Genomic DNA, 11,986 nt, shown 5'->3' on the forward strand with positions numbered 1-11,986 from the left:
AGGGGTTTTGGAGGAATGTGACAACCGTCAATTTCTGGTCAATTCGAAGTCAAATAAAGTCAACAAGTCAAACCGGTCAACTCAACTAACCCTTGTGTACTAGGGCTTACGTTATGTAATTACTAAACAACTCGCTATTCTAATGAGAGATCATAAATCGAAAAGTACGTACATCTAGATCTCCTTAACCTAAAATTGTGGTAAGTGACGAGCCAAACTGATAAAACAATGTTGCATACTCATCGGGAGTGTGTAAGATCCTTAAACAAGGCTTAACGGGGTTCACGGACCTTGCGTTGCGGAGCCAAACACTCACAATTGTCACACATGAAACCTCTCTAAATCGTTTTCACTCTATCTCTCTCTATAGTGAAATCTCTCCAAGAATGTCAAAGCTCTCCCAAATCTCTCTAAGTAAGTGAAATCTCTCCCAAATATCTCTTTGTATGAGAAATCTCTCCAAGAATGTCAAATCTCTCCCAAATCTCTCTAAGTATGTGAAATCTCTCCCAAATATCTATTTGTATGAGAAACCTCTCCAAGAATGTCAAATCTCTCCCAAATCTCTCTAAGTATGTGAAATCTCTCCCAAATATCTATTTGTATGAGAAACCTCTCCAAGAATGTCAAATCTCTCCCAAATCTCTCTAAGTATGTGAAATCTCTCCCAAATATCTCTTTGTATGAGAAATCTCTCCAAGAATGTGAAATCTCTCCCAAATATCTCTTTGTATGAGAAATCTCTCCAATAATGTCAAATCTCTCCCAAATCTCTCTAAGTATGTGAAATCTCTCCCAAATATCTCTTTGTATGAGAAATCTCTCCAAGAATGTGAAATCTCTCCCAAATATCTCTTTGTATGAGAAATCTCTCCAAGAATGTCAAATCTCTCCTAAATCTCTCTAAGTATGTGAAATCTCTCCCAAATATCTCTTTGTATGAGAAATCTCTCCAAGTATGAGAAATCTCTCCAAGAATGTGAAATCTCTCCTAAATCTCTCTCAAAAGTTCCCGTAACTTTTGAGGTCATTCGGGTCCTCCCAACCCTTAACCGGATCAAAAACCGCTTGAAACGGGGCAAGAACGGGCAAAAAGGGCTTAAGGACCCGAAACCCTCCTAATAGGGCCGAAGCCTCTTAGGACCCGAAAGTCCTCTTAGGGACCGAGACCAAGAAGACCCGAACCCGAAGGTCCTCTTAGGGACCGAGACCAAGAAGACCCGAACCCGAAGGTCCTCTCAGGACCGAACCTCGCATACACCCACCCGAACCCGAGACTACTGTTCATTCGGTTCATTTCGGGTCTGACCACCTCCGCTTCTAAGACTTCGGACCGAGCCTTCGCCTTCGCCTCTCACTTCTGGTTCGCCCCATTTCGCTTCCGGCTCGGCATCAGTAGGGACCGAACCTCGGCCTAGGACCGAGAGGTCTCGCTGGAAGTTCTTTTTCTCCCGGTTTTCGTCTACTTTTGCGTTTTAGGCCCGTTTTTAATTGTTTTAACACGAGATTTTCACCAAAAACTTTATTTTAACATATAAAACCCTTTAATTAATGATTAATCACGTTTTTAAGGATAAAACCTTATCCAAGAAGAGTGGGTGAAGTACAAAGGTGGAGTGTTGACTTTCCTTTATTCTATGACACAAGCAACCACCCATACCCACTCATGTCACTATTCCCCACCAGCCCTTACCTAGTCACTTCATTGTACTTTTCCCACCTTTTTTTCCAACCTCACAATTGGTCAAAGGCTAGAAAAGCCCCCTCTCTCCTCACACTTCATTCATTCTCTCATTTTTCCACCAATAATCACACTCCAAACTCTCTCATCTTTCTCTCTCAATTTCGAGAACTTCAAGGCATACTCCAAGGCTTTTCTCCTTCATTTAGTAATTATCATCCTCTTTCTTATGATTATTACACATCCTCCTACTCAAAATCATAGGTTGCTTACACAAACATCATCACATTCTTGTTAGATCTTCAAATCTTCAAGTGATTCTTCAAGTGTTCTTGAGTTGGACACTTCTCTTCTTCAACACTCATCTACTGAAACTAATCAAGGTGAGTTCATACCCCTACCTTTTTTATGTTTTCTCAAGTTTTTAGGGGGGGGGGGGGGGGAATACAAGTTAAAACACCAAGAACATAACTAAAATTTTCTAACAGCTTTCATCAGAAAAGTTGGACTCCATTCACGGACTATTTTGGACAACTTAAACATTTTTGTTTGAAAAACTGTTTTAGGTGTAAGTAGTTGTAGCTCTTATATTTAAAATGACTACTTGCACATCTCCATACGATTTTTCTACAATTTATGGTGATTTTTACAAAACTTCCTATCATTTCAAACACCAATCCGGACCAGTCTGTGATTATGGACTATTTCACCCAAGTTGGAGGTCATTAAAAATCATGATAAAAATTATGAGTAAACTAGACCCATTTTGGGAACTCTCATAATTTACGGATTTAGTTTTCGACTTCGTATGATTTTTCTATGACTTTTCTAAAACAGCGCATAAAGGTTAAATTTAGTTAACAGCATATAAATTTCATAACACTTTGTATTATGTTGAGCAAAGTGTATAACAATAAGTTCTAAATATCGAATGTGTTTCCTTGTTAGTTTATCATCATAAACTGAAACTTAGTCATTCATGATAACATTACTCATTCATTTAGAACACATATATTAAGTTATAATAAGCATAGTTTATGGATTCATAGCACAAATGCATATTCATGAAAGAGTTCTTATACATTACAAACGTTTTGGATAAACTATAATAGGTATAGTTTATTTATCATTTACTTTTCAAACTTATTTTTCAAAGGTTTTCAATTTAGTTCACGTAAATTTGTTAATGAATAAATTTGTGAGTCATTCGCTTCAGGTTACTTCCAAAGTAACCAATTCAAAAAGTCCTGTAAATTGTAACCAGAATCTCTTGTAGGGAGAACGTGATAGTTGTGTTTAGATCTATATTGGGCTTGACAAACCCACACCAGAGCTGCTTGCAACAGCTAGACCGGCAGGTCTGAGGTGACAAGTGTCATAACAGTTCCGACGCCTGAAGAACATCGTATTACGAGGCCGTCTAAGTCAAGTATGGTTATGATAGCTCACATGTGGTATTAACAAATCATAAGATTTACAGGTTCTAACTTTAATTTAGCGAGTTATGTCGATTTAGCTCACTGAAATTACTTTAAGTATGGAAAAATACTTATACGTCTTCATATCAAAAAGGGTTTTACGCCAATTTGAAACCACTTTCATATCTTTAAGTATGACAAATATTTGTTCATTTTCGGTCCTGGTATTTAGGACCACATAACTTTTATAAGGAAAATATTGGATTTTTCTTGGTAACATACATCTCTTTACAAAGATCGATTTTTAAACTCTTACTGTCAAAAGCTTATGAACTCACCAACCTTTGTGTTGACACTTTTCAAAACTACTTGTATTCTCAGAAATTCAGTGAAACAGGAAATCAACAACGTTTTGAGGATGGGACGATAAGTCGTCAAACAGTTCATTTTGTATCATAATGTAATTGATTCGAATCATGTAAACATATACTTTGGTGTAACTTTTTCAATTATATTTATGATGGTTGTATTTACTTTGAGCACTATTATACTCGTTGTTGTGATACTCTACATGAAGTCCTCCACCCCCAGACGTTTCCGCCATCCTTGGTTTGGGGGTGTGACAAGGAACCACCACCATCAACATCTTCAACCATTTTCCTGAGCTTCACTTTCCTAATTCTTTCAGAGGGTTTCCTCTTATTCTCCCAATGGAAATTGTAAGCACCATAACTTCTTCTGGAGGGTAGGACTCTTGCTCCAATCTCTCTCTCTTCAACTCCTTCTTTCTCAACCACTATGCCTTCAACCAGTGGAGGAGCTTGAACAAATTATTGGGGGGGGGGGGGGGGGGGCGAAACAAAAACTATAGTTTCTTAAAAAAAATAGCAGGGGCCAAAGCCTAAATTTTATAATTTTATGTCTAATATGTATAAGAATTAGTAGATAAAACTAGTTATAAGCCAAAAAAACAGGGGGGGGGGGCACAACCCCCCCCTAGCCGTTAATATGCTCCGCCCCTGCCTTCAAGGCTTCAACTTCTTCTTGCTCAACCTGTATGGCTTCAACTTCTTCTTCTTCTTCAACCTCTCTCTCTTCAACTCCTTCCTCAGCCTCTTTTTCTTCAATCTGTTGTACCTCAACCTCTCCATAAACCTACAATATGGAGGGGTAGTTAATAAATCTACAATATGAAAGCCAAAAATAGTGATTACCAAAACATACCTCTTTCATAACAGCCACTGCATCAGCATGTGTATATCCAGACATCAACAACTCCTGTAAAGTAAGTCTTTCACTCACCTTCACATCATTGTCATCATGTTCTTGTTCATGAATATCCTCTGTTGCTTGACTCATACCTTGCTTACCATTAGGTGCATGGGTAAAAAGATCAACAAAATCCTCATCACAGGTTAGGGACACATCCTCCTTTGCATTACTCTTATGTTTCTTACCATTAGGTGTTTTCTTTGGTGTTTTGTTCCTTGATCCAAACACTTTAGTTTTCCCTCCTCTCCTTTCCATCATCTTAGTTCTTTTCAGAGGACTAACATTAGGACCACCGACTTGATTACCAGATTATGAAACTGGGGGAGGAGTAACATTACTTCTTGGTATATCAGGCCCACCAACTTGATCACCACATTCTGAAACTGTGGGAGGAGCAGCATCACTTCTTGGTATAGCAGGCTCAACTAGAGGGAATTGGTCAAAGATAGGTTGGCCTCCCCCATCTTTCCTAAGTCTTCCAATCTTCCTTTTTGGGACAGGGGGCTTAGGTACCTCATCATTTGTGCATGAAATCTTATTATGCCCAAGTTGTTGGCACTTTCCACACCTCACAGTCCTAGTAACCTTTAACCTTTGAGAGGGGTATTTGGCATCTTCTGATTTAGATGCATGCTTCACTTTATTTACTTTGGGTCTTCCAGGCATCCTTCTAACTGGGGGTGGTAATGGTTTAATAAACTCAGTCATTGGCCACAAGTTGCTTCCACCAACAGGTTGTATGTTCTGATTGTGGTTGCAACATATTTGTCCTTGTGGAACCAAGAAGAAATGAATTCACTTGGATCTTTATGGACATAGTTGATTGCAGCTTGAGTATGCACACATGGTATGCCCGACAACATCCACAAGTTGCAGGTGCAAGTGTGATTGGCTAAATCAACCTTGTAGCCATACCTAGTCTCAAACACATCACCACCACTTGGCACCATTGTCCACAACCTACACACAAAACAAACAAAGCACACATAAATACATACTTAATATTTTTGGATACATGCCAATAAAAACTTATATTACCTCATATCTTTCCCAAATTCATTAAGCTTCAGTTGTATGTTAGGCCCATAATTACCCCTCCATTTGGTGGCCTCTTGACCTTGATGAAAAAACCTTTTCATAAGGAGAATCCTTATTTCCTCAAGCATTGTGATTATAGGCTTCTTCCTTATTTGTTTGATCATGGCATTGAAGCGTTCTGCAACCCTATTCTCTACTGCTTCACAAGCATACCCATGAGAAAAGAATGCTCTGCACCAAGTTTCAGGTTTCCTTGCCATAAGATAAGTGTATCCTGTTTCTGTTATCTTCTTTATCTTCTCCATTGTAGTAAGAAGTCCCCTTCCACTCTACTCATAGCAGCTTCCCAGAACAAACTCTTTAGCTCTAATCCTATGAATTTCTTTCTAAAGTTTGCAAAGATGTGTCTAGCACATTGTATATGCTCAACATGAGGGAGTAGGTCTACCACAGCCTGTAAAAGTCCCTATAATTAACAAACAAACACAACACATGTAAATATTAATGACTATAACATACAAATATATATTGTATACTAGTGTATGTTGTGGTACCTTGTGTTGGTCTGAGATAACAACCAATCCATTGCCAGCACCAAGATCCAAATCAGCAACCAAATTATCAATGAACCAGGTCCAGTTGTCCTTATTCTCAACATTCACAACTGCCCATGCTATTGGGTAGACATGGTTGTCTGCATCCCTCCCAATAGCAGTTAAAATCTCCCCCTTAACCTGTCCTTCAAGAAACTACCATCTATTCCTATAACCCTTCTACATCCTCTGCTCCATCCATCTCTGAAATCCTTGAAGCCAACATAAAACCTTTTGAAATAGTTACACCCCAGATTACTTTCTACCCCCACCAAGCAAGTTGTACCCGGATTACTCAACCTAATTGCAATTGCATAGTCCCAAACCTTGGCATAGTGGTCTTCTAACTTCCCTTCTATCATCCCCATTGCAATAGCCCTTGCTCTTTGGCATTGCCCAAGAGATACACCCACTGAAAACCTTTGTAGCACATCTGCTTGCATCTCTAGCAATGTTATCTTGGGCTTCATGATTACATCTTTCAGGTAGTGTTTGGCTAACCAACTACTAGTAACTAAGGAACCAAAATGATAATTCCTAGCACACAGATGCATTTCATTACAAAATTTTATCTGGAATGTTCTTTCATTGTACTTCCATCCAGCTGCAACCCTAAATGGACACTACATTTTGTTATTATCATTGTTGTCCCTAGTTCCACTACCACACTTAGCTATAACCCTCACTCTATCACTTTTTTTCAAAATAAAGTTGGTAACCTCCATAGATTGCATAATTAGTTAAAGCAAACCTGAGTTGAGCAAGGGATTCATAACAGTTTCATAATCGGGGCCTCATATCTTTCCAGTCAACATTGGGATCATGCACCCTATACTCCACACCAACATCTTCACTGTCCTCATCTAAGTAGGCATGCTCTTTTTGTTGGACACCAGGAATGTCTCCATCATCTACCATTCCATCAATACTCCTCCTCAATATGTTTTCATCACACAATAAGTTAAGAAACTGATCATCACATAGTCTTGAGGGGGCTTTAAATGTTTCTTCAGAAAAATCCAAGAAGCTAAAGTCAAATGCATCTTCATCAGAGTCAGAGTCTGGAAGATATGTCTTCTCAGGGAGCTTAGGCCCTTTAGGCTTCTTAGTTCCAGAAGTAGAAGCCATCAATTTCTTGTTTCCATACACGTACCTTTCTACTCCAACCTTACTTCACCAACGATTTCGGAGCTTCAAGTTGCGAAATTGGGGACTGTGAAACTCTTCTCAGCGTCAAAACCTTCTCGAATGCATGAAAAACCCTTTAGCAGTGATGGTTTGTGAAAGGTGATGGCTAGGGAATGGCTTAGTGGTGACCGGATGGTACATGTTATCTGTTGGTGACCGGCTCTTTGCCCTCAAACGATAAGTCAATGAAAATATTGTGGTCACAGCAAATGAAAAATTAAATTAAGGGCTTTTTCCAATTTAATGCAAAAAACATAGGACTTTTGTGATATAAACCCTTTAAAATTATCATGACTTTTCACCTTACTATTATAATTTAAAAGACTTTTGATAATTGATTGATTAATTGAAATTTAATGTTAATTATAATGATTATAATGGTTAATCTTTAAATATAAAACTTAATTTTAAATGCCAAATTAAAAAAAAAAAAAAAAACTTATCAAAAGTTATTTTTATAATCATTTTTTTCCTAAAACGATAGATGCTTGAATCTTTAAAAATAATAAAATTTTAAATATAATGTAAAATATCAAAACTAAATCAAATATCAAAATTCACAAACAACTTACAAGTAAATTACATTTAATTGACCTGATTACAAAAAAAACGTATGCATAAATTAGTTAATTATTGATAGTTAAAAATTGCTATAAATCATAAAATAAATTTCTTTTTATTTTTATTTGTAATTTACGGACAACAACTATTTAAATCATGGTTTTTATATGTACATAGTTTTTTTAGATTATATAAAATAATTATAATATGCTATAACAAATTAATATAAACAACTGTTAACTAATTTTTAGTAGGATACATATATCAACATTTAATTATATTATTATATTTTATGTAATATATTTGTTATAATTTAAATCAACATAGTTTTAAACGAGAATTCATCTAATTTATTTATATAAAACAATGATATGATTAAAAAAACACAATTGATAATATTTATACAAGTTGACAAATAATTAACAATAATAACAATTTATCTTTGTTACTTAATCAAAGGATAATTGCGTCAAATCTCAAATCTATTAATAATAAAAGGTGCAAGTAACACGAGATCGACTTCACCGTTTTCCCTGCCGGAGCAATAAGTTCCGGGTATTTCAGACTACTAATGGCGGCCTTCAACGGAGGTGATTTTGACCGGGAAAGTGAGCTTAAGTCGTTCGACGAAACAAAAGCCGGAGTCAAAGGCCTTGTTGACTCCGGAATCACCAAAGTACCTCAGATTTTCATTCAAACACCTGATCATGATTTCTCACAAGCCGAAGGCGATTTGGATTTACCCATCATAAACCTCATGGGATTCAACTCAGATCCAGTTCGACGAAAGGAGATCGTGAAGGAAATCAGAGAAGCATCAAGGACATGGGGGTTCTTCCAAGTTATCAACCATGAGATTCCGGTGACTGTTCTGAGGGAGATGCGAGATGGAGCGCGTAGATTTTTCGATCAGGATCAGGAGGTGAAGAAAAAATGGTACGTTACTGATAGTACCAAGAACATCTTCTACAATAGCAACGTTGACCTTTCTTCCACATTAGCAGTTCGATGGAGGGACTCGCTTCATTGCAGGATGGCTCCAGATCCCCCAAACCCACAACAACTACCTCCACCTTGCAGGTTAGTTAGAAACTCGAATCTAAACTTAAAGTCAACTAGAACATGATTAATTATAGGGTTTTATTGCAGAGATATATTGATTGATTACTCGAAAAAAGTGACCGAATTAGGATGTTCGTTATTCGAGTTGATTTCTGAAGCTCTAGGTCTTGATTCAAGATACCTGAAAGACATTGGCTGTGCAGATGGACTCGCCACCATCTGCCATTACTATCCGCCGTCTCCACAGCCGGAACTAACGATTGGGGCTCGTAAGCATGCCGATAACGACTTCCTAACTGTGCTCCTACAAGACCATATCGGTGGCCTCCAGTTCCTTCACCGGAATCAATGGGTTAATGTTCCGTTTGTTCCCGGAGCACTTGTGGTCAACATCGGTGATCTTCTACAGGTAAGAAAACATGGAAAAGTTAATATGTATATTTTATCAACTTCTTTATCAGTTTAATATAAGTGATCGATGATTGCTGCCATGGATTACGAATTGCAGCTGATATCGAACGATGAGTTGATGAGTGCAGAACACAGGGTGGTGTCGAACGGTGTTGGTCCACGGGTGTCGGTGGCGTGTTTCTTTACGACGGGAATGGTTGCCACCGGAAAGATTTTTGAACCGATTAAAGAGCTGCTGTCGGAAGAAAAACCGGCCAAGTATCGGGCAACGACGATGAAGGAGTTCGTCCAACACTCCCATTCCAAGGTCTTCGATAAATCTTCTATGTTGCATTTCAGGATCTAAGCATATTGAGTTTCCATAAAAGTCAATCGGATTTTGACTTTTGCATGTTTTGAACGTACCAAGTTACTTTTGATAACTTTTAGCTGAAATGAAAAACTATAATAAAATAAAAGCTTTTCTTAATTTTTATTTTAAATAAAAAAATTTCAACCCAAAAAACTAATAAACCACTTCAAACAGTAAGTTTTAAATTTCTAGATTTTATATAATTTTACATTTTAAGAGTTTTTTGGGTTGAACAATTTTTTACGGTTAGCTAGTTTTACAGACAGTCATCGCCTTTTGTATGCGTTATTTAAGTCAAGAGTAAAGTAGCAAGTTTTACGTTAATAATTAATGTTTTGTGCTGTTAATTATGTGTGGAGATATTTTAAAAAATACGAGCCACTTAGATGATGACTAGATATTAAAGAAAAAAAAATACCAAGTTCAATACAAAGAATATAATATTGTGAATGAAGATAATAATAATTAACAACTAATTTTACTGTACAACGTAAACAGAATTTGTTAATATTTAGGGCAAAATGCAAAAAAGCATAACAATTTATTTACTGGCATTTAGAAAAAAATTTATATTTTGTTTATATTTAATTTTTTTTTTTTATAATTTCAGTTACCTTTAACATTAACCTAAATATCCGGTTTTTTAAAGAAATTATTAGTTGTTTTGTAACATGACATTTATTATTTTTGTTTTTAGGTTAACATGAAAACAAAAATAAGTGACGTTGTTCTTGTCTAAGCTAAATGTGAAAAATAGATAATTTATTCAACGAACACTATTAGGACCGATCCTGAGGATGTAAATATCCTCAAATGTCCAAGACGAGTTAGAAAAAAACCCCTTATCGATATTATAAGTTTTTATTTTTAAATAAATGTCTATATAATATATAATAAAAAAAATTAAACCCTATGCAGATGTCTATTTTGCCCCCTCAACGCCCCCTCACCATTACTTACTGAAACAAAAATAAGTGACATCACTTATTTTTTCCATGACAATCTAAAAACGAACAAGATAAATACCATGTCATAAAAGAACCGATAACTTGATTGATAAATCTGAAAGGTAATTAAAAATATAAGAGTTTTGGTTATTTATTTATTTGTTTAATTTAATGATAGTACTTTTATGTATTTTGCCCTAATACTTAATAAAGGAATGACTACGTATTTCTACCAACTCTTATGAGTTGAATATCAAAATTCAAAGCTCGTCTTGGAAGGATTGTCTTTATATTTAGTTTGGTGCTAATTAGAAGATAACTAGTAACTTGTGCGTTGTGCGTTGTGGTTGTGCGAATTTATTTTGTAGTTAAATTTTTACAATTATATTGATAAAAATTGAATATAATTGCATTTGTTGGAGAAAAATATATAAACTCGGTCTCACTGACTACCTTCAGAATGTAAAATATATGTGACAAAACCCATACATAGGAAACATATATAAAAATAAGCACAAAATTGTACATAAGATTTACGTCAAAACATAAAGGAATTCAAATTTATACCAATACGTACATAAAAGTAAGTAATTTTTTTTTAAAAAAAATTAACAAACAAAAGTTCAAATAATCAAAATTGTATTATATGAGGCTCGATTCATACGTACCAAATTTACATAAAAATAAACATAAAAACGTTAAAAAAAAAAAAAAAAAAAAAAAAAAAAAAAAAAAAACTACGTCGAAACGTAGACAAACTAGAATTTATACTAACACGTACATAAAAAATCAAGTAAGATTTTTTTTTTTTAAATATTAATGAATGAAAGTTATAAATTTATATTGAAACGTTAACCACCTTGAATTTATACACACACACACACATATATATATATATATATATATATATATATATATATATATATATATATATATATATATATATATATTAAATTAACGAACAAAAGTTATTAAAAAAAATCATATTATATATACTAGGGGAGAAAAAACATGAAAGTTTAGAAATTGAGAGTGTGAAAAGTTCAAAATAAAAGTGGTAAAATGATGTTTTAAAAAGTTTTTTTCTCAAAAATATCAAAAGTATTTTAAAACTTATAAGGGTACAAAATATAACTTTTAAAAGTATATGAAGACTAAGGATGAAAGTGGGTATAAAACCAAACCGGTTTACTCAAATCCGAAAAACCCAGAACCTAGAATTGACAGATTATAAGAACCGAGAACCAGACCGGTATACGGTAACCGGTTCCGGTTCGGTTCCGGATATCAAACCGGGTATAGTGGGTATGGAATCGGTTGGAGCCGAAAATTGATAATTGGAACCGTATTAAAGTAGTAGACCTGTAAATAACCAAAAACCCGGAAATGGAATTGGAAACCCGTAATTTTGGAACAAAAGAAAAACATATGTTGTACTTGAAAATAACACATGAAAGTAGGGA

The 11,986-nt window shown here is 35.4% G+C and overlaps 1 protein-coding gene across 1 annotated transcript; it reads left to right on the forward strand.

Moving 5' to 3' along the window:
* Nucleotides 1–8,229: 8,229 nt before the first annotated feature.
* On the forward strand, nt 8,230–9,693 carry LOC145054241 (1-aminocyclopropane-1-carboxylate oxidase homolog). Its single transcript, XM_079002390.1, has 3 exons — nt 8,230–8,831; nt 8,901–9,222; nt 9,322–9,693. The coding sequence occupies exons 1-3, from the start codon at nt 8,323–8,325 to the stop codon at nt 9,568–9,570; spliced, it is 1,080 nt and encodes a 359-aa protein (XP_078858516.1). The 5' UTR covers nt 8,230–8,322; the 3' UTR covers nt 9,571–9,693.
* Nucleotides 9,694–11,986: the final 2,293 nt, after the last annotated feature.

This window comes from Lactuca serriola, chromosome 5 (assembly GCF_051521515.1).
Source record: "Lactuca serriola cultivar US96UC23 chromosome 5, Lser_US96UC23_V15, whole genome shotgun sequence".
In the NCBI taxonomy this organism is placed as follows: Eukaryota; Viridiplantae; Streptophyta; class Magnoliopsida; order Asterales; family Asteraceae; genus Lactuca; species Lactuca serriola.